The 23,166-nt window shown below is 45.7% G+C and overlaps 1 protein-coding gene and 1 pseudogene across 4 annotated transcripts; both read left to right on the top strand.

The window, feature by feature from the left end:
* The first annotated feature begins 17,849 nt into the window (after positions 1 to 17,849).
* On the top strand, positions 17,850 to 21,164 carry LOC120682050 (annotated as a pseudogene).
* LOC120682051 lies at positions 20,819 to 23,149 on the top strand. Of its 4 annotated transcripts, XM_039963795.1 has the most exons (5): positions 20,819 to 20,902; positions 20,996 to 21,043; positions 22,265 to 22,446; positions 22,684 to 22,763; positions 22,883 to 23,149. In XM_039963795.1, the coding sequence occupies exons 1-5, from the start codon at positions 20,862 to 20,864 to the stop codon at positions 23,036 to 23,038; spliced, it is 507 nt and encodes a 168-aa protein (XP_039819729.1). In that variant the 5' UTR covers positions 20,819 to 20,861; the 3' UTR covers positions 23,039 to 23,149. The 4 variants fall into 4 exon arrangements, with proteins under 4 accessions (XP_039819729.1, XP_039819730.1, XP_039819728.1 ...); XM_039963796.1 differs by lacking the exon at positions 20,996 to 21,043; XM_039963794.1 differs by having other exon boundaries at positions 20,825 to 21,043.
* Positions 23,150 to 23,166: the final 17 nt, after the last annotated feature.

Genomic DNA, 23,166 nt, shown 5'->3' with positions numbered 1-23,166 from the left:
AAGTTGGCTCATATTGTCAACATTGACAAGTCACCGGGCATCACACAAGGGAGTGTCCAATTCCCACTCGTCCACCTCCTACCTTGACTCCTAATTACAAGTCTCAATTCAATAAAAATCATTTCTTGTTAAGTAAGCTTAAAAGTGGCAAGGTTAAGGCAAAATTTATTGGCACTCAAATTAAGGGAAAGCTACCACGCCAACTATGGGTTCCTAAAGGTTTAGTAACTCATGTCAAAGGACCCAAACTTGCGTGGGTTCCCAAACCTCAAAAGTGATTTACTTGTGTGTAGGTGAACTACAAAGCCGATGGCAAGCATTGGGTGCTTGGTAGCGGATGTACACAACACATGACCGGCTATGTAAAGATGTTCACCTCACTAGATGAAGATGTGGGTGATTATGAACATGTCACCTTTGGTGACAACTCAAAAGAAAAAGTGGTAGGTTTGGGTAAGGTAGCCATAACCAAGGATCTCTCTATCTCTAATGTGTTGCTTGTTGAGTCGGTTAGTTTCAATTTGTTATCTATTGCTCAACTTTGTGATTTAGGACTAATATGCACCTTTAGTGATAGTGAGGTTGTAGTGACAAGCAAGGAGGACAAGAGCTTAATATTCAAAGGATTTCGACATGGTAACATCTACCTTGTTGACTTCTCATCTAATGATGCAAGCTTGGCGACATGTCTCTTCTCCAAGAACTCCATGGGTTGGCTTTGGCATCGCCGCATTGCTCATATTGGCATGAGTCAACTCAAGAAGGCCTTCAAACGAGGTATGGTGGTTGGTGTTAAAGATGTTACATTTGACAAAAACAAATTGTGTAGTGCTTGTCAAGCCGGGAAGCAATTTGCATCATCACATCCCATGAAAGCTTATTTGTCAACATCAAGAAGCTTGGAGCTACTACACATGGATCTCTTTGGGCCAACCACCTACAAAAGTCTTGGCGGTAATCTCTATTGTCTTGCAATTGTTGATGATTATTGTAAATATACTTGGACTTTCTTTTTAGAGGACAAGAGCAAGACTATGGGGATCTTCAAGATTTTTGTCAAGCAAGCTCAAAATGAATTTGAGTCAAGTGTTGTGAAGGTCCGGAGTGACAATGGCACGGAGTTTAGGAACACTCAAGTAGAAGAGCTTTGCAACGACTTGGGGATCAAGCATGAGTTTTCATCAACATACACACCCCAACAAAATGGAGTGGTGGAGAGGAAGAACAAGACATTGATCACACTTGCAAGAGCAATGTTGGATGACTATGGCATCTCACAAAGATTTTGGGCGGAAGCCATCAACACCGCATGCCATGCATCCAACCGAGTTTATCTTCACCGCTTCTTGGGAAAGATACCCTATGAGCTTCTCATTGGGAGGAAGCCCAACATCTCCTACTTCCGGGTGTTTGGTTGCAAATGCTACATCTTCAAGAAAAGGAAGCACCTAGGCAAGTTTGAAAGTAGATGTGATGTTGGTTTTCTTATTGGTTATTCATCAAACTCCAAAGCATATCGAGTATTCAATAGTGCTACAAGCAAGATTGAAGAAACTTGTGATGTGGAGTTTGATGAGACTAATGGCTCCCAAGGGGAAGTTTTCTCTTGTGATGATGTAGGTGATGAACCACTTCGAGAAGTCATGAAGAACATCACTATTGGGCAAGTCAAGCCAAAGGAGGAGGTAGAAGAGCTACAAGCCTCATCCACTCAAGTTGAAGTCACTTCCAAGGATGACTCAAAGGATGAAGACAAGTCTACATCATCACATCACCATGATGAGTCATCCAATGAAGAAGATGATGCCTCACCTCCTTTCCATGATGCCCAAGATGAACAAGTGGTTGAAGAACAACTTCCATTTGATGACACGCACATCACAAGTGAAAAAGCCCAAGCTCAAGATCAAGATGACGAATCACTAGAAGAATCAACGTCTCAAGCACAAGAGAGGCTTACAAGAACTTCAAGAAATCATCCCATTGACTTGGTCATGGGTAACCCCTCTAGTGGAGTAAGAACTCGAAGACGTCAATATGCCACTTTTTGTGAACATTACTCGTTTGTTTCTTGCTTGGAACCCACAAATATAGATTAAGCTCTTGAGTACCCGGATTGGGTGATAGCCATGCAAGAAGAGCTCAACAACTTCACCCGAAATGAAGTTTGGGTTCTTGAAGAACGTCCTCAAGACAAGAATATCATTGGTACCAAGTGGGTCTTTCGCAACAAACAAGATGAGCATGGTGTAGTGATTCGCAACAAGGCAAGACTTGTGGCAAAGGGCTTCGCACAAGTTGAAGGGTTGGATTTTGGTGAAACATTTGCCCCCGTTGCAAGACTTGAAGCCATTCGTATCCTTTTAGCGTACGCTTCACATCATAACATGAAACTCTTTCAAATGGATGTGAAGAGTGCGTTCTTAAATGGCTTAATTAATGAGTTGGTGTTTGTTGAACAACCTCCCGGGTTTGAGGACCCTAGATATCCTAATCATGTTTATAGGTTGCACAAGGCGCTCTACGGGCTCAAGCAAGCGCCAAGGGCTTGGTATGAACGCCTTCGTGACTTCCTTATTAATAAGGGCTTCAAGATCGGGAGGGTGGATACAACTCTATTCACAAAAATCATCAATGAAGAGCTTTTTGTATGTCAAATTTATGTTGATGATATCATTTTTAGTTCAACTAACCCCACTCTTTGCAAAGAATTTGGAGAAAAAATGGCTAGGGAATTTGAGATGTCCATGATCGGTGAGCTCAATTTCTTCCTTGGGTTTCAAATCAAGCAATTGAAGGAAGGGACTTTCATCCATCAAGAAAAGTATACAAAGGATATTCTCAAAAAATTCAAGATGGATGATTGCAAGCCGATCAAGACTCCAATGACAACTAATGGACATCTTGACTTGGATGAGGGAGGTAAATCGGTTGACCAAACTCTCTATCGTTCTATGATTGGGTCACTTCTTTACCTAACCGCATCTAGGCCCGATATCATGTTTAGCGTATGCATGTGTGCCTGTTTTCAAGCTAATTCTAAGGAATCACACATTAGTGCGGTTAAGAGGATCCTTAGATATCTCAAGCATACGCCTAGCATAGGCTTGTGGTACCCCAAAGGCGCTAGTTTTACTCTCTTGGGATACTCGGATTCGGACTTTGCCGGATGTCGTGTTGATCGCAAGAGTACATCGGGTGGGTGCCACTTGCTAGGGCATTCCTTAGTCTCTTGGTCGTCAAAGAAACAAAATTCCGTGGCATTGTCAACCGCGGAGGCGGAATACATTGCCGCCGGGGCTTGTTGTGCTCAAATCCTCTGCATGAAGCAAAGCCTCTTGGACTATGGTGTAGTATTAGATAGGATCCCGCTCCTTTGTGATAACGAGAGTGCCGTTAAAATTGCTAATAACCCGGTTCAACACTCTCGCACCAAGCACATAGATATTCGCCATCACTTTCTAAGAGATCATGTGGCAAGGAATGATATACTACTTTGTGGTGTTCGTTCTGAAGATCAATTGGCGGATATCTTCACCAAACCTCTAGATGAGAGCACCTTTTGTAGGTTGCGAAGTGAGCTTAACGTTCTAGATGCTTCTAACGTCATATAAATTCCATGTCATATAGATGCATTTCATATTTACATGTGCTAGGGGCTTGTCTAACCTTGTCAAGATAGTGATGAACATGGGTCTTGCATGAGCCGGTGGTATTTGTTTCGCTCATGGCATGAAGAATGGTTCATCATGAAGAAGCTTGTCAAGGGTTCAAACTTGACAAGATAGATTTAAATTTTTGCAATGCATGTGCTTGTCATATAGAATGCATCCATGTTTGATTTCTCGCTTTGCATTGGCATTGCATCACGTTAGTAGCATCACAAGGGAGCAAATCACACTTCGAGAAAGATATTCATGCTAAATATGATATATCCTCTCCACAAGAGTGATAAGATCAATTTTGTGCTTTCATGCCTATTGAGCCACGTCCTATCGAACTTAAAGTTTCAATCTCTAAGTTCATAGGCAAAGTGGCTCATACATTTGGTTTTTGTGTTTAAACCTCGCTTGGATCTTAATTTGCCTGTGTTAATATAAAAGCTTGCGAGCACTTAGTATGAGTGTTTGAGGGGTGAGGTTGTCTCTCGAAAAAGGTCCAAATTGAGTGCTTAAGGCTTTGGTTTTGAAAATTCGGATCAGAAGTAGAGTTTGTAGTTCAGCAGAAATTTTCCTTAACCACCGGTTAAACCGACGCCTGGTTTTTCTCTACATCGGTTCAACCGGTGCTTAAAGTCTTCGTGGCTCAGTTTCTGCATCGCCTCTGGAACAACCTCCTACCTTTACACCGATGACCACTGGTGCTTCCGATGCATGGCGGATGAACCGACGCTTCAGCATCGGTTCAACCGGTGCCACTGCGTGGAGTAAATGGCCCCTTGCAAAGCCTCTGGACCTTACTCCTGCCAATGCACCGACGCCCGTCGGATGTTCCGGTGCCTCAATAGCGGATCTTCCGGTGCCCCTGTTGACCATGTTTTCATCTAAATCAGATCTAGTCAAAGTTACACCGGTGATTACACCGATGCATTTTTCACCGAACCATCGGACCTTCCGGTGCTTAAGGTTTGCGGGCCTGCTCGTTCTGTTTTCGCTTAACTCTTCTGCGGGCCCCACGCGTCAGTTTCACACGCTCTTTCTTCCTCCTCGCGAAACCGCCGCCCCTGCACCCGCGCCCGCTACGCCGCTCCGCCGCCGCCACTCCTGCGCCGCCGCCTGCGTACTCCGCCCCTGCGCCGCCGCACCGCCGCCGCACGCGCATAGCTCCTCCTCGCCCGCTCCGCGCCTGCGCCGCCTGCTCCATGCCCTCGCTGCGCCTGTGCACCCGCGCTCCGACTGTTCCTCGCCGCGCCGCCGCTCATCACTGTCGCCAACGGACTCTCTACGTGAGTAGCCCCTCCTGCTCCACTCCTTTGGAGGTCCCACCGAGATTCGAGCCCTGATTTGAGTTCCTTGCACCTTTGGTTCGAGCGCGCTCAAGGTGTTCGAGAATTTGCTCCAAAGGGGTTTTCTTCGATTCTTGTCGAGTTCTCTTCTCTGATCCTCCAGGGTATGATCTTCACACCTCCTTGGCATGTGTCATGTTTCCTTTTTCATATCTTTTACACATGACCACTTATGACTTTTGCCTCTCACCCACACACATAGGCTCTTATCTTGATGTGATCTCTATTAGTGTGTTCTTTCAGAGGTTATCCACTAGAATTATCATCATAGGCTCTTTTTAAATCCATGTTTTGCTTCTATGGTAGATGGCTGGTGACAAGAAGGGCAAGGGCAAGATGGTTGTGCAGAAGAAGAAGAAGCACACCCGTGAGGACCGTGAGCGAGAGCAGGCAGAGGCAGTTGCCGATGCTGCAGACAGGCAGGGATCGCTCAGGATCAGGGATCCTCAGGTTCAGGAGGAGCCACAGCAGCAGTTACGTCGCTCAGGACGTACTCAGACAGCTCAGACCACACCTGAGTCCCGCTCACGTCCACGGACTCGAGGTGGTGGCACTCAGAGGGGAGCAGGTCATGCTCAGCAGCAGCACACCGACAGTCAGACTCAGACAGGAGGTCAGGACAGTGGTGAGGAGCTGGCCGAGGTTGAGTTGTTTGATCTCAGGGGTATTCCAGGACCTAGGGTCAAGAGACTAAGATATGTCACCCCGGAGCAGTGGTTTCCCGAGCAGAGAGACGTTGGAGTTGATCGTCGCTTTTACACTCTGCTCCAGGAGTCTTTTTACCACACCTACTGCCAGTTGGATATCAAGATCAGTGAGCACAAGATGCTCCACTGGGTGGCTATGCGTGTAGCAGCAGGTGGGATTCCAGTACTTCCTCTTTTTGAGAGATATGTTGGATTGCCTGCTCTACTCAGTGAGAGCTCCAGGTACATTCGAGAGTGGGTTCGAGTCTTCTACGCCACTCTGTTTATTGAGGAGGACCGGCAGTTTATTGATTTCATGTTCCAGGAGAGGCACTATCGTTTGACCCGAGCTCGACTAGCTACCCTCCTTGGAGTTCAGATTGCCGAGGAGCCACACTTCGTACACTATCAGGCTTATGGCAGCACGGTACCTCCTCGTCGTCCTCATGAGTCTCACGTACCATCTGACGAGGAGATCAGTGTTCTCTTCCAGCAGCCCTTCCTGCCTGACACACCGAGGACTCCGGACAGGCTGACTCACGTGGCACACTCTATCCACCTAGCTCTGAGGAAGAGTCTGCTGTTCCGGATTGGATACAACGAGGGGATTACAGCTCTGCAGCAATGGCTCTTACTATATATCATGACAGGTCGTGACTTTGATCTAGTCAACTTCTTTATCTGCGAGCTAGAGGATGTGATTTTGGATGGGATGACAGTTCACCGTCGTCATCCGTTTGCTCATTGGATCTGCTGGATTCTGGCTCAGCTAAGTCAGAATGAGCATATGGATGAGCTGGAGCACTCGAGGACACACTTCAGTTTTTACTCACCTGCTACTCCTCGAGACGGTCGTCGTGGCTCGAGAGGCCAGCGCAGGGCACAGTATCTACTTGATGAGCGTGTCTTGGCTGAGGGCAGAGTTGCAGACGATCCGACAGCAGCCGAGGATGCTTCACTAGCAGCAGCAGAGGCCCAGCTCCCACACTACCTGATCACAGACTCGGAGGACTCAGAGGATGACGAGGATTTCATTCCTACTGTTACCGTCCCTCGAGGAGCTCATGATGATGAGGCAGGATCCTCTAGTGCAGCCCGCACCCCTGCTCCTCCAGTTACCACTGCTCAGGTCACTCAGCCCGACGCACTTGCTGCCTTTCTTACTCGGCTATCAGACCAGCAGGACAGATTTGCTGCAGCTCAGCTAAGCATGCAAGCCGAGCAGGCTCGCCAGCAGGAGGCCCAGACACTTGTTCTTGAGGGCATTCGGCAGCAGCAGGAGGCCATGAGGTTACAGCTTCAGCAGCAGTCCCAGATCCAGCAGCAGATGTTCACTTTCTTCTCGGGATGCTTCGGTCAGCTGTATAGTCACACTGGACTGCCTGAGCCTCAGCTCCCTACACCCCAGCAGCTCCAGTTCGTCCCCACTGCTCCCGCTCCTCCTGTTGGCGGTTTTGTGCAGACACCCTTGTCATCCTTCCCGCTGTCACCATTTCTTCAGACCGGGTTGTTTGCCAGTCCTGTACCTACTTCTGCTCCGGCTCCTGCTCCACAACCTAGTGTTTGGACTGCTGAGCAGCGTGCAGAGTTTCTTAGACAGCAGCAGATCCTACACCAGCTCCAGCACCCCTCGGCTCAGTCTCTCACTTTCGAGTCACCTTCACAGCCTGAGGTGCTCCGTCCGTCCGTCGTGCGCCCCACTCAGCCAGACCTGACTCCCGTCACGTCTGCTCCTCCGACAGACTCCACGATCGTCGCCGAGCCAGCTTCTACCGCTACACCAGCTACTTCTGCTGCTCCGACGACTCTGGTCGAGCAAAAGTCTTCTTCGGTCGACGACGACTGGACGGACGACGACGCCGACGACTCCGCCGCTCAGTTTCCCACCGGACCCAGCAGGAAGACCCCGCCTTCTCCAGCTCAGGATTAGATCGCCTTTCTTTTTGGTGCTTTGTTGCCAAAGGGGTAGATAGATAGGGGGAGTAGAGATAGGGAGAGCTTGGTGGTTTGTGGCGTGATTGGATCTTCATGGATTTTGTGTATGGACATGTTATTTGGATATTGTGTATGATCTGTGTTGACATACCCCTACATATGCTTTATTTCGAGTAATGCATGCTTGTTTATCGCTTTCAATTTCTTATAGTATGTATCTCTACTTTGTGTTGTCATCAATCACCAAAAAGGGGGAGATTGAAGTGCATCTAGGCTGATAGATGTAATGGTAAGTTTCGGTGATTATGACAACCGTATGCGACTAACGTGTGTTTTGAAGGAAAAATTAATGATTAATTTAGTCTCATATGAAATGCGAAAAGAGACCCCTCAATTCAGAACAACCATGCGTGCCAAGGACTCAATTTCAAAGATTAAGGACCTTTCTAGTCTCAAGTGTCACAAGGAGATGAAGGACACTTGATTTAGATAGGGTTTATAGTTTTTAGTTCTTGACCGTACTATTAAGAGGGGTTCATGAGTTAGTAGCTTGATCAAAATTGAGTTGGCCGTAGAAATCATGCACACTCGCTCCAAAACAGCCCAAGATGGTCAATAGAAGTCAACACAACACTTGGAAGAAGAAACAATCGAAGTTACATTCGAATCCAAGTCAATTCAGCTGAAAACAATGAAAAACAGCAGCACCGGTTGAACCGGTGCCCTAGCATCGGAGCATCCGATGCTTGGCGGAAGGACCGATGCCCTGTCGGTCTATCTTCTCTGGATGAAGGCAGAAATCAAGTCTAGCACCGGTTGAACCGATGGTCAAAAAAATAAGCACCGGTGCAATGGAAGTTCTTTGTTCCAGAGAGCATGTTTTGGTGGACTTCAACTTCTCTTCAGCACCGGTTGAATCGACGCTTCGGAATCAAAGCACCGGTGCATTAGAAGTCCTATGTTCCAGAGAGCTTGTTTGAATTGATCAGTAAACCTCTTCAGCACCGGTTGAACCGACGCCCCTACGGAGCATGCACCGGTGCAATGAAGCAAGCCTGGACACTGTGTCAGAACCCCAACGGCTACAACTTGGACACAGAGAGACCGGTTGAACCGACGCCTCAACTCTGACACCCATCGGTTCTTCCGGTGCTCACGGTTTTTCTGCAGTGGACTTCCAACGGCTATGTAACTCTTTCCACTCTATATAAGGGCACCCCATGGCTCATTTCAGTTGCCTTTGACACCCTGAATACTTGAGGCCACCCTTGAGAAGAAGAGAAAGTGCTTTGAGCAAACAAGAGAAGATCTAGCATTTTGTTTGTGCTTCAACCTTGAAGAATCCATCCTTTGCAAGTGTAGCAAGTGTGCTTGAGCTAGGGCCAACTGAGTGTAGGTCAAGTGAAGGCTTAGGAGCTTGTTACTCTTGGTGTTTGACGGCACCTAGCCGGTCTTGGTGATCGGGAGGTTCTTGGTGAGCTCTTGGAGTTTGTGGGAGCCCCAAGACGAGAAGTTTGTACACGGTGTGAAGCTCGCCGTTCCGGAGATGGAGAAGGAGCATTCTTAGTGATCACTTGCTTCTTGGTGGAGCAAGGGAGCTATACCCTTGTGTGGGTGCTCCAACGTGGATTAGGGGGGAGCGTCAACTCCTCGAGACCACGGAAAAAAAATCTGGTTGTCTCGTGTCCTTTACTTTTACTTCAAGCATTTAATTCCTTTTGTTGCTTTTCTTGCTTGTAGTTTGACTAGGACAACTTGCTTGTTAGCGTGAGCTCTTACTTAGGATTTGATCTTGCTAGTGTGCATCCATCTAGGCAAAATGATCATGATAGTGTGTTTACCTACCTAAGGACCCTTTGTTAGCGTGCTCTAGTGACTAGGTTTCGAATTTATAGATTGGGCAATACTAGTCTAGATTAAGGACTAGTTAGAAATTCGAAAAAGTCCTAATTCAACTCCCTTCTTGGGCCACGATCCTTTCACAGACTGCTGGGCGGGCTCCTCCCCGGGGATGGCGGCCAGTGCTGCCCGCTGCTCGAGGGGCTCGTCGACTTGGAAGCCGCCGCCTGCGTCTGCACCGCCCTGAGGGCCAACGTCCTCGGCGTCGTCAACCTCAACGTCCCCCTCGCCATCGCCCTGGACCGCCTGCTCAACACCTGCGGCAGGGACGTCCCCGCCGGCTTCACCTGCCCGCCGCCGGCTTGATCGCTGTGCTCTCAGCCTCATGAAGCAAATACTACTAATGATAAACACGCTAGGTTTAATACGGTTTACCACGCATATATCGTAGTCCCCATCACGTACAATGAAAGATCAATGTTCGTGTGTTATACTTGAATGAAATAAAAGCTTATGCAAAAGCTATATCTGTATAATATAATGGTAAAACTTTGAGCCTTGGACAACTCTGTCGGTGGATATGTTACCCATGGGCAACGAGCTATCTAGCAAGTAGCAATGCATGTCCCAAAATATATATGCTAACGTTGGTGTCTTTGACTACTTCGACCAAAGGCATTATGCGGCCACTTTTTACTGAAAGCGTAGTGAGCATATTACAAACGGTCGAAGCCTGGTCGTGATTGAAGACCAGCAATGTTCCAAGGGATGATCAGATGATTCAGGAGAGAGAATGGAAAAGGTAGGCTCTCTAGAAACTGCGCTTGAACTAACTCAACCGAAAACAACTCGATGACAGACCACAGGTATATAGCCCTCTAGAAAGAAACTGCACTCTACTAAACGAAATACACTCGGCAAAATATTGGCTTTGCCGAGTGCCAGATGTGCCACACTCGGCAAAGGCTAACGGCCGTTAGCCTTTTCACGGCCGGCGTGCATGCGCCGAGTTTGCTGTGTGCATGCCCCAAGACACTCGGCAAAGAGAGTTAACGCCGTGTGCCGATCCTTTGCAGTGTGCCAGCACTCGGCAAAAAGGCTATATGCCGTGTGCCTTGTGTTTGCCTAGTGCCTTAGGGCCAGCACTCAGAAAATTACCACTTTGCCGAGTGCCCGATATTTGGCACTCGGCAAACCCCTTGGCACATGACGTAGCCTCGGGGTTCCAGTAGTGGAATTAGCTAGGGTCAAAAGGCACCCAGCAACATCTAGCCTAGACGCAACACCGAAAAGAGCGAGGAGCAGCATCACGTATCCAGGCCACACGCTTGGTGGATCTCTCCAATCATTTCCTCCACCTGCTGCAAGTTTTTCGTAGACAGGAGCTTCTTCCAGTAAGACAAGAAAGCCACCAATCTGTAGATCGACGCGTCAGGCGTCGAGATCACCTTGTCGTTGAACACAAGCTCAGGACGCAGTTCAGCGAGTCCTTCAGAAAGACCCACAAAACACTGCAATCGGACACGAAAATAGTATGTGGTCAGATATCTCTATCTCTCCACACATTTTACATTCCACCTCACCAGCCCACCTCTTCTTCAATTGAACTGCAGATTGAATTCTATCATCGAGGACCATCCAAAGAAAAATTTGTTTTTTCAATGGAACTCGATAAATTCCAGATGTCTATCATAGTAAGTTCTCTAACACCCCCAAAAGTCATGAACCTATACAGGGACTTCCTGGTGTATTGCTTTTTGTTCTCCAGCAACCAGCTCATCACATATGTCCCTCCTGCCAAATGAACATTCAAATTAAATATGAAAGTCTCCCCCAATCTTCCATTTCCTCTACTGACAGGGATCTTCTAAATCGCAGAACACCCCCCCCCCCCTACTTGGGCCCTTTTCACAGTAACATCCTTGCTTGTCTGTAAATTCTAAAATTGTAGCTTCAAAGCATAGTCCCCCAGCCAAACATCATGCCAGATTCTGGTTTGGATGTCACTTCTCATTTCCATAGACCTCTTCCAATGAGACCACTCTCTAGTTTCTAACAGACATCTCCAGAATTGAGAGCCAGCTTTTCTCTTAAATTGGAAGATACTCCTGTCTCCCGGGTACTTCTTCCTTCGCAGGTCACAGCAAACATTACTTGTCCCATATTCCAACCTGTGTATCCATTTTGCAACTAGACATATGTTCATAGCTCTAACATCTAGAAAACCTAAGCCACCAAAGTCTTTGGGTCTAGCCATAGCATCCCATTTAACCATATGATACTCCCTCTTTTTATTTGTCTCTTGCCCAAATAACTTAGATCTCACAGCATTGACTACTTGATAATTTCCCTCTTACAGAATGCAATCCCCCATAGTATACATAGGGATGCTGAATAAGCATGAATTAATCAACACCACCTTGCCTCCTACTGACAGGGTATCTCCTTTCCACATCCAGTTTCTTCCTTACTTTGTGTCGGATTGCTTATCCGGCAAGCCCACCAGGGGTATGCTCGGCGGTAGAGTTTAGGTGAGGGAGATCTCAGAGCCAAGAACTTGATGGTAACACAAAAACGCAAGGTTAGATAGGTTTGGGCCGCAATGAACGTAACACTCTAGGTCCTGTGTACTGGGTGGAATTAGGGTTTCTATTGGTGTTTACAATATGCGTGGGGATGAATGCCTATGGGCACCTCCATGACCCCTTTATATAGCATAGGAGCCGTGAGTTACAGGTAAGGGATAAGATCTACTTGGATTGTTGTTGGTATTTCGTAACGTCTACTTCAGATACAGGATTATTCAGCTTGATCCCTGTAACAGCACCAGAGATGCCTTAACATCTCGTAGAGCAATTACCGGAGACAAAGCCATCATAAACCATGAATCATTCCGCAAGCGGACGAAATTACCAGTGTAGCATTTTACCCAGAGAGTATTCCGGGGTGTCATTTATATTCCCGCAGAGAAGACGGTGACTAAATTGTGTAGGTAGGCAAATGAACTAATTGCAATGGAATATTCAAATGCATAAACAGGGGTAAAATAAAAATTGATTGACAGGTAGTGTGACACACAAGTGAACTCAGCTCTAGTAAAGATAAAAAGAGGCATGGAGCTAGGTAGAAGTTAGTTAATCAGGTCTCAAATGTTCTTAGAGCATTTATACAGTTCTACTAGCACTTTATACTTTGCACAAGAAATGGTTAGTATCTATCTAGTTATTCCTAGTACAAAAGAGAACTGTGCAAATGGCTGACAGATATGATTGTCTAGCCATCACAGCATTTTATGACCCTCCTACCCCTTAACCGAACGTGGAGGATTACGAAGGCACTAAACAGGGCTGTCACCACATGTAGGATACCTCTACGAACCGTGGGAAAAGACGACATCCAGCAATACTTAACTAACCCAGACACTATGTCTACACTAGTAAGTGATACTCTAGTATCCCGCGTGGAGCCCCCACCCTTCGAATGGACATACATCATACTAGAGCACACATACGAATACTGGAGCATGTAAAAGTTAACTAGAACTAAGTCTCTAACCAGGCAAAGCATATAGTAACAAAGTAAAATAATAATGAATTCTATGTCTAACACCGCAGGGCATAAATCATGTAAATATAAATAATTGTAAGATAAGTCTATTAGAAATGACCGTACATTACAAAAGAGAACTAGTAGTGAACCCATACCTATTCTCCGAAGCACGTCCGGGGACCCGACAACTACTTCACCTAAACTCCACTAACCTAGAACTACACAAGAGAGAAATTGATGTATAGACTTCAACTTGGTGTGTCCTTATTCTTATCCCCCCTCTCATATTTATAGAGGGTGCCAAGGGGGGTCTTCAGCCGAGTTCCAGCAGCCTAGGCACCTCAAACCGACTTAAGGAAGGAGGGAGGAAGCTACCTGCAGAAGCGGTGAGGCGGTGGCGCCCCTAGCCAGTCGGCCGAGCATGGCGGTCGGCCGACTGCCAGGTGGGCCCCACCACGCCCCTTGCTCTGGTGGGCCGCCACATGTCCCTTAATCACTTTTCCACGTGCCTATACCTCTGGTATGTCGGTTTGATGCTGCATGTGAGCTCTTGGATCCATGTGAGCCTGAATTCTGCGCGCTGGTTGGTCGATAATTTTTCCCATGGATCATAAGGTGCTCACAACCTACAGTTTAGCTCTTTTTCCAACATTGCATAACTTCGAAGAGCATAGTGGGTTTAGGCTTTATTTGAGATAAATATGCATGTGAGATATTTAAACTCTCAAGATTTTATGATCAAATTGACACTTGAAATTGGCCTTTAACAAGCATCAACAAAATCCCCCAAGTTATCCTTTGCTCGTACTATGTAAAGTAGGGAAAATCAGGTTGTTGATAAGAAAATCACTCTAAATCATACTTCTTGTCATGTCAGAATCCATAACCAAGCAGCTTATCTATGAATTTGAATAAGCTGGCTCACATACCTCTGCCTTATCCCATACTCATCCATGGGGCTTTTAGCTGTCTCCTCATCTTGAGCTGTGGAAATTTAGAACAGTGCATAGAACCTCATCTAAGAGCATAGAGGGTTTAGGCTTTATTTGAGATAAATATGCATGTGAAATATTTAAACTCTCAAGATTTTATGATCAAATTGACGCTTGAAATTGGTCTTTAACAAGCGTCAACAGTTGGTACAAGGAAGGAGGTCACTTGAGATCCCTACTAATCCGGGTGTCTTGTTCGAGCCGTCATCGCGATCCGCAGAGGATCCTTCCGTCGTCCAGCCGAGTGCCTATCCGTCGGGTACTCTAAGCAGGGTAGGCACCCAGACACGGGGACCCTACTCAGCAAGGAGGTACCTAGATCTACCTCCATCACTTTGTCACCCACATAACTCAGTCATCCTTTGGTTAATTTGCAATCACTTACTGGTAACCCAAGATAGGTGATAGGGAAGGTGCCCATTTTACACCCAAAGATCTCTACAATCCGTTGATGCTCACTTTTGTCGAAGTTTATTTTCATCCCAAACATAGCCTCAAAATAATATAAAACAATTCAGGTTTCTTATATTTACATTTGCCCTCTTCAAGAAGATTATTGTGTCGTCTGCATACTGTAGGTTGGTAAGACCTCCCTTTATCAACTGAAGGACCACTCCTAAGTCACCAGCTCTAGCAGATGAAGACAACATGGCAGACAATGCACCCACTACCAAATTAAGAAGCATGGGGAAAGTGGATAATCTTGTCTTAAACCCTTCTGAAAAATCCCTCTCTTTCACCATTAATATCAACTACCACTCTACCACCTTTAATAGCATTCATAACTCACCCAACTCAGGTAGGCAAGAAATTTTCTTGTGGATAAGTCAAAAAGTGATAAATGCAACTACAATGGCACTTAGGAGAAGAGATGATCTATATAGTGACATGTCAATATAATCAATCACCTAATCTAAAAAATATCATTAGATGCCCATATATATTATTAGCTCGAAACACTTTTCCTGCTCTTTGACCACACTAGCAGGACCAAGGATTATAAGGATGTATATCAAATCGAATTAGGGACTTCGAACATGATAAGTAATTATTAATAAGGCTAGACTCATTTTGTAAAGCTAATCTCTACTTGCAAGCCTTTTTTGTTGGGTTTAGTGATGAAAATGGGAAGGGAAATTTCCCATCCCGACCGACACTGTATTCCGTATAAACCGACCGTATACTATTTTGGCAGGAAAAAACAGAATAAGAAAAAACAGGAAAAAACGGCGGTGACGGGAACGGTAAAAGGAGAGGCCTTTTTCCGACCGTTTTCACGATTACCGTATTTGATACGAGAATTCCTATCGGTTTTCCCGTATTCAGCCCAGTCTAGAGTCACCCTCAGGCCTCAATCCCTCTCTCTAGCCCAATCCAGAGTGCTCCCTCTCGGCCAACGGCCCAAGCCCATCCTCCACTGACTAAAACTTAGCTCCCAAACCCCAGCCGCCTCCCAGTCCATCCTCCCAGGCAGGCTCCTAGCCTCACGCCGTCACGCCCCCCGACCCCAAGTCCGACGACCTCGCATCTCCCAGGTCCTAGCCTCAAGCCCACCTCTTCCACCACCGATGGGACTGGATCGCCGCCTCCTAGGTCGCCTCTTCCACCGCACGGCCTCAGCCCGCAGCGGGCACAGCGCTGGTGCCCCCTCCCCCCTTACCCAGGCACCCGACGACCTGCAAGTCCGCCGGTCACCACCGCCGCCTCCAGGAGACCAGGACTCTGGCGCCCCCACTAGGCCACCACTCCGCCGGGCGTCGGTCCTAGAATCCATGAGAGGAAGCGAGGAGGAGGCGGCACTAGCGCAGTGGTACAGCGGCGCACCTAGCTCAAAGTTGCCATCGACTAGAGGTGGGTCTACTTCAGCTGCTCGATCATCATCATCCCAATGCCCGTTCATCCAAGAGCCGCCATTGCCATTGGTGGTGCATACCACCACTCTTGCTCTTACTCCGACATCAGGTACTAGATGAGAACTGATGCTTACATCATGTAGCATTCATTTATGCTTGATTTTTCTGATATATCAGTAGCATTCATTTATGTAGAGTGGATATATACATGCGATGCATTTTGGTTTTAAAATTTCTACGATGTGCCACTAATGACCAGGCATTTGGCAAAATCATGTACATGTAGTGATCTATCTTGCTTGGAGTTTAATAAAATATTAAATTGTTGTTTGCCCTAGAAGTCTCACATGCAAATCTCTTCAAATATGTCACAATACCATTTCTTCTTCAAATATGCTTAGCAGTGCATATAATCTCTAACAATGCTTGTCAAGTTTATGTTGATGAACTTGTTGATGTCATCGAGAAACTGTACCAGTTCTATGGCAATGCTTGTCAAGTTTATGTTGATGAACTTGTTGATGTCATCAAGAAACTGTACCAGTTCTAAGCTACTGAAGCACCCTCATCTTCGAGGCCAAAAAGTGGGTCAAATGAGCCTAGGGATACTGATAAGCAGACCTATTAGTGGACAATGGAGACGAGGAACTAGAGAGCTTCTTTTATGAGTCTAATGGAGCTAATGGTGTTGATATGAATGAGTTGGAGAACTATATGTCAGATCCACATTTGAGGCTCAGTGGTCAATTGATATCTTGGCATGGTGGAAGAACCAAATTGATGTGTATCTTGTTCTTGCAAAATTAGCTCATGATTTGCTGGTTGTACAGGTCTCGACTGTAGCTTCTAAATCTGCTTTTAGTGTTGGTGCATGTAGTCGATCCTTTTCGTAGCTGCCTTGATCCTGAAATGGTTGAAGCGTTAATATGCATGAAAGATTAGGTTGCTGCAGGAAGAAGAGGTTAGAAAAGCTCCTTAGTTTGCTGTATACAATTATCATGAGTTTATGACCAATGTTTGCTGATTTATGTGTCTTGATTTAACTTTGATTTTCAGATAAGAAGGTTGGTTCAATTGTTGGTGATCTTGAGGTTATTGAGAGTCTTGCTTCAAAACTTAATTTGCTCGTATTGTGCCCGCCGAGTTCCTTTAGAAATTTGATATTTTGCTTTCTATTAATTCTTGAAGTTGTTATATACGAATTGTGCCAAGAATATCTATATTTTGCTTCATGTGATGGCTGCATATTTGACCAATTGAATCTACTTGTTCTAGGACAATGATGTCACAGACAATGATGGAGAAGTTGATGGGGCACTTCCTAATGATGGAGATTTCTATGACTCCTAGCGAAGATGTGATCTGTTGGCTACTAGCTACTTTTGCCAAATGTGGCATGCATTTTTTTTAATTTGGACCTTTGAAGTTTGAACTGTGTCATCTGGGTGGTAGAGACACTATGTTGCATGTGTCGTCTTCGTGTGGGTGATGAAGACAGCCTGTTGGAGACTTGAATGCTGCAATGATGTTTGTTTATCAAATTATCTCATGACCCAATTCTGTTATCTATTCTATGTATTGTTTGCATGTGAATGATGAATGGTTGTAACTATTGTGTCGAGCTAAATATTTCAAGTGATTACGTGTATCGTGTTTTCAATTTGAGTTATCGATTTCCTATCGTAATCGATAGGTTCCCGACCGATATATTCCGTTCATGATATCCCGTAATATCGATTGCGTGTTCCCGTTCATCTTTCTCGTTCGCTTTCCCATTCCTGGTCAGAAAAACAGAAATAGAAACAATTAGGAGTTTTTCTAACCATTTCTGAGTTCTGACCCTTTTCAACCCTGGTGGCGCGAGCTTTGGGAAAGATGGAACATACGTCGTCGGATTCGCCATGTCAAACTGATCGGGCGGTTCAGGACCGCGGGCGCCCCGCCGTTCACACTTGCCCTAGTGGCTAGTGCCCTTCCCCGCCGACCTCGGTTCCATTCGTTCCCTCTCTCCCGTCCTCCTCCTCCACTCCGTTCCCGCCGCCATTTGAAACCCACCTCCGATGGCGATGGCCACCGCCGACGGCGGCCCGCCCCAACCCATCCCCGCCGACCTTGACGACAACGGATTCCCCGCTATACCCTCCTCCCCCGCCACCACCAGCAGCAGCAGCGGCTTCGCCGAGGATTTCTACCGTAGCGGCACCGACTGGTCCTCCCTGCGCGCCCCTCCGCCGCGGCGGCCGCACGAGGGGGCAACTGGGGTTAAGGCGAAGGGTAAGGAGGGCGGCTCGCTCGTGCAGAGCAGCCTCTTCCAGGCGTGGGGGCTCGAGAGGCCGCGGCGGGAGGAGGGGGCGGGGGCTGGGGATTCCTCGCTCGTGCAGAGGAGCCTCTTCCAGGCGTGGGGGATCGAGAGGCCGAAGCGGGAGGGGGGAGGGGCTGGGGGCCCCTCCCCTTCCCCGTCCCGCTCCGGTTCTTGGTCCGGAATGAAGCGGCGGCGAGGAGGCCCCGAGGAGGCGGCTGCGGCGGCGGGCATGAATCCCCGCACGTGTCCCTTCTACAAGAAGATTCCCGGTAAAGGCCTCGCCGTTTCATGGATGTGTGTGTTGTGAGTTGTGACTTCGTGGTAGTGATTGCGAAATTAATAAAGTAGCGAATGCCTAGTTGTGCACAAATTGAGAATGTGACATTTTGCTGGAGCAAATGAGGATAGCTTGCCCTGAACAGCTGACACAATGATTTTTAATTTTCGCTGAACCAATTTGTCTCATGCACCTACAAATTGAATGAACCTAGGCACACCATTCACGGTGGACGCATTTCGGTACGGAGAAGTTGAGGGGTGCTCAGCCTATTTCCTCAGCCATTTTCATCATGACCATTATGGTGGATTGACCAAGAAATGGTGCCATGGCCCCATTTATTGTTCTGCGCTCACTGCACGCTTGGTAAAGATGTGCCTGTCTGTAAATTCAGAGTAAGGCTCCTTTTTTTTCCTTAACTCTGTGAATGGTTCCATGGCGATTCTATATTCTTCTAGCACCTAGCACCAGCATCATGTATTCAAATTGAAATCTGCAGTTATATTTGTCCCTTGGAGCTTGATACTGAGTATGTCATCGAGGGAGTGGCAGTTACCTTATTGGAGGCCAATCATTGCCCTGGTGCAGCTCTAATTCACTTCCGACTAAGTGATGGAAAGACTTATCTCCACACTGGGGATTTCAGAGCATCGAGATCTATGCAACTGCATCCACTCCTCCAGAGAGGCCGCATAAATTTGCTTTACCTGGACACAACATATTGTAATCCCAAGTACAAGTGGGTCTGCAATCTTGAGGTTTAAGCATTTGCTCTATTATAATTACTTTGCTGAACCTGGTAATTTGTAGGTTCCCACCCCAGGAGGATGTTATTGATTTTGTTGTGAGCACAGCTCGAAGATATCTAAAGAAGCAACCAAAAACCCTCATTGTTGTTGGGGCATATAGCATTGGGAAAGAAAATGTGTATCTAGCGATTTCTCAAGCTTTGGAGGTACACTGCAGTTCTATCTTAAACAACAACTATTAATTTTGGAACATACATGCCTTCTAATTCTCAAATAACTTCTTTTTAATTTATTCCTGGAAGGTACCCATATACACCGATGCATCGAGAAGACGGATTCTTCACTCATTTGGCTGGACGGACTTATCCAAAAGGATATGTTCTTGCAATCAAAGCTCACCACTTCATGTTTTGCCCCTTGGATCTGTAAACCATGAGGTTTGAAAATGAATTTCAAATTGATTCCAAGAATTTAGCAAGTGACCTCACTAACTCGACGGTAGCATTTGTTAGAACTTGAAGAAGTACTTGGGGACTCTCAACCAACGATTTCTAGCTGTGTTGGCTTTTCGGCCTACAGGTTAATGAAGTTTTGGAGATAAATTATGTGCTTCCACAATATGGATTTACATGGTTCTTAATGCTCGTTTTAACGTTTTATCAGGTTGGACTTTCTCTGAGGCAACTGGAAAGCAGCTTGACCTAATAAAACCAAACTCTAATGGCAGCGTAACAATCTATGGTAGGATTTGTTAGTTTTGCTGATTATAGTTTTCATTTTATCCTTGCTATTGAAGATGTGAATGAACCAAAAATTTTCCAGAGAATGATTTTTTTTTTGTATGCTCAGTGCGAACTTACTTTCTGCCTAGCGCAAACTTATTGATCTTCTGAATTAAAAAGGCTAAGTTGCTAGACAAGATGCAAGGTTGACTTTCACTAACTACATAATGATTATGTTGTCCAATGTTATGAATATCTGATTTTCCACATCTGGAGATTGCCAATTGCAGACAAAGCCAAAAAAGTGCACCCTACACTTGAAGTTCCTTCAATTATTTGCAGATTTTAAGCTTAAGTCATTTTAGAAGTACATGAGGAATCAAATTAAGAGTCATATTGCAAAATAATGATTCTATACTTGCCTTAACCTGTCCTATATGTGAACATTCTCAATTCCTAACTCGTATACAGGTTTCATTAAGTTACTCTTTCAAACTGTTTTCTTCTGCTTGTAGGTGTGCCTTATAGCAAGCACTCAAGTTTCACTGAGCTTAGAGATTTTGTGATGGTAAATCCCCAATTTTGATATTACATTGTTGTAGGCTTGGATGGATTCTAAGTTTCTAACTATAGGTTAATATTTCCATGGCTAGTTTGTGAGACCTCTAAAGGTAGTCCCCACTGTCAATGTTGGCAATGCGGCAAGTCGAGATAAAATGCAAGCATATTTCCGGGAGTGGCTGAAGGGCTCGTGATAGATGAGGCCTGATCAATTTTTTGTATGTTGGCCTCAGCTTTCGGACCTTCAATGTGGTATGTTGTATAACTTTTGTATGTGTACAGTTGACTTCAATGTTTCGTATCTTCAATTTTTTCTGATTTTAATATATGTCTATTCTTATGTGCCAGTGACAATCATGGTACATGAAGAGCAGTCAACATATTTTTTGGAATGTTGATCTGCTCTGTGCTAAATCCTTCATCCTTAAAGAGGTGCCGCTGCCACACTCTCCCAACATTATACCAAGGCGTGCACTTTTTATTGAAGCTGACTAGGATTCATTCTGTTTTTATCTTATTTGAGAGGCAATATGTTGTTTCTTGCCCAGTCTGGCATCTCTTTGCAGTGAAATTGTAAGTTGCAGAAATATTGACTCCTGCTATCCGTGAAATACATTGTTTGCAAAACATTGACTGACTTCTCTTGTTGAATCCAAATATAAGATTTCACTGGGTGCAGCAGTGGTCTTTCATAGATGCCTCTGAGAGTCAGCTGTGCCTTCATAATTTCATGCAAGCAATTGACACTGAACTCAACTTTTAGGTTGCAATTAAGCAATATAGTTTATAGCCTGATACCTGCTGAAACCTGAGCTAATTTTGTAATAAACTATTTTTCTTATGCATCCAAAATGATTGTCTCCAAGGTGGTAGTCATATGACGACTAATGTTTAGAGTACATATCTCGGTGAGATCTGCTGCTCATTGGCACTCATCTCAATATACCTCTTCCTTCCAAACCTAGAAAGTCTTGAGTTAATCGAGCATCTTCAAAGCACCTTACTGCATGTGATCCTCAGGAAACATGTTAGATATTTCATTTTCTGTCCTGATGGGAAATGGCTGGAGTCCTATCCAAGGCAATGCACTAGGTTTCATGGGGATACAGCCCATGCTGGGTTTGTATGCAAAATAGTGTGATCATTCATGAAAGGGTTGTTGTGTTCTGCTGTCTTAATGGCAGCGCTATCAATTGGTGTGTCCTTTTGAGTATATCCTTCACATCCAGAATATTTATGGATTTGATCTTTAGAAGCAGACAGATAATTTGGGAAACCTTTTAACAGTAATGGTTGCTCCCAGCTCTGCTGCTTTTTGGGCGGCGATGTTGCTGACATGTGTGGAGAATTCAGAAACATGTAAGGAGAGCTTGATCTGCTCCCATCAAACAGAATGCCAGAATCATTTGGTATCATCTGGTTGGAAAGCAATGGAGCATTTCTTGCATTAATAGCATAAGACAAGGGTTTCAGATGGTTATCTGGACTGTGGTTGTTACCAGAGAAGTTTCCAACTATATCGGTCTGCAAAGAGTTTGCAGTAGGCATTATGTGTAAAAAGATGTCCTGCTGCTTGCTGGCCATGCATACTGCTATAGTTTGCTCTGTTTAACTCTGGCAATGTCCTCAGCTAAAGCATAACAAAATGCTCGATGTGTGATGCCTTTCTGTAACAATGCTGTAATTGATTTAAATTAGACTTTTCAAATATTTAAGCTTGATGACATATCATCCTGCTGCTGTGATAAAGGACAATGGGAATTCTATGATTGGATAATGTTTGGTGATTAGCAGGTCAGGGGATCCAGCAGCATGGGCGGCGTGGCCGGTGGCAGCAGTAGTGAAGGTCAAGACCTTGGATGAAGGGGCGTCCACCATAACACGCATGGCCACCTCGTCCTTCAACCCCCCACAGCAAGGCTGTACAGCTTCAGCTCACTGCTCCAGAGCATCGTTCTTGCCTTCTTGGATCTTGGGTACATCTCTCATTCTGTCACGCTCTCTGTGCATCTACGCTGCTGTGGAATTCAGGCTTTTCTTTTACTTTATTTACCTGCTCGAGAGGATTCCAGGCAAGAAATAAAATAAGCTAGCCGGTCGATCTTGATTTTCTGTTCGGAATTTGTTCGATGGTTCGACGGGCTGTTCGACGGTTCGACAGGCTGTTCGACGGGCTGCCCAAGAGAGAACACTGATAGATATGCTCGTCTCAGGTGATTCGTCCGCACCTGTGGGTCTCGGGTGCCTCATTCTGTGCCAAGTCTTTTTGTTGTTCAGAGTGTGCCCAGTAATGGTTTGTATGTTCGGATCAGATCAGTTCAGTTCATATATACATAATGCATCAATGCATGCATGGCATGTCAGCATTTAGCGTGCTTGCTTGCTTTTGAGTCTGGAATTTCCTATGTGTAGGTTACCGCCACTCGAGCACTTTCAGATCAGGGACTTCCTTGTAATTACTATAGGTCTGTGAAAGAACTAACTGGCGAGCCGTCTGGAAGCCTGTTTCCTCTGGAAGAAAACTGTTTGTTATCAGAGCTGTCATGTGCTTCCTTTCTTGGTTGCTAAGATGTAAATACCACTCATGAAAGCACATCCAGCAGAGCCTAATCTTAAAACATGAGACTGAGGAACTTCAACCGTAACGGTTTGATCAAGTTTTCAATTATTTCACATCAACGTTATTGTTCATATCC

The sequence above is a fragment of the Panicum virgatum genome, chromosome 7N (genome assembly GCF_016808335.1).
Source record: "Panicum virgatum strain AP13 chromosome 7N, P.virgatum_v5, whole genome shotgun sequence".
NCBI classification, from domain to species: domain Eukaryota; kingdom Viridiplantae; phylum Streptophyta; class Magnoliopsida; order Poales; family Poaceae; genus Panicum; species Panicum virgatum.
Note: the sequence above shows the minus strand (reverse complement) of the source record. Positions and strands in the feature narration are given on the sequence as shown.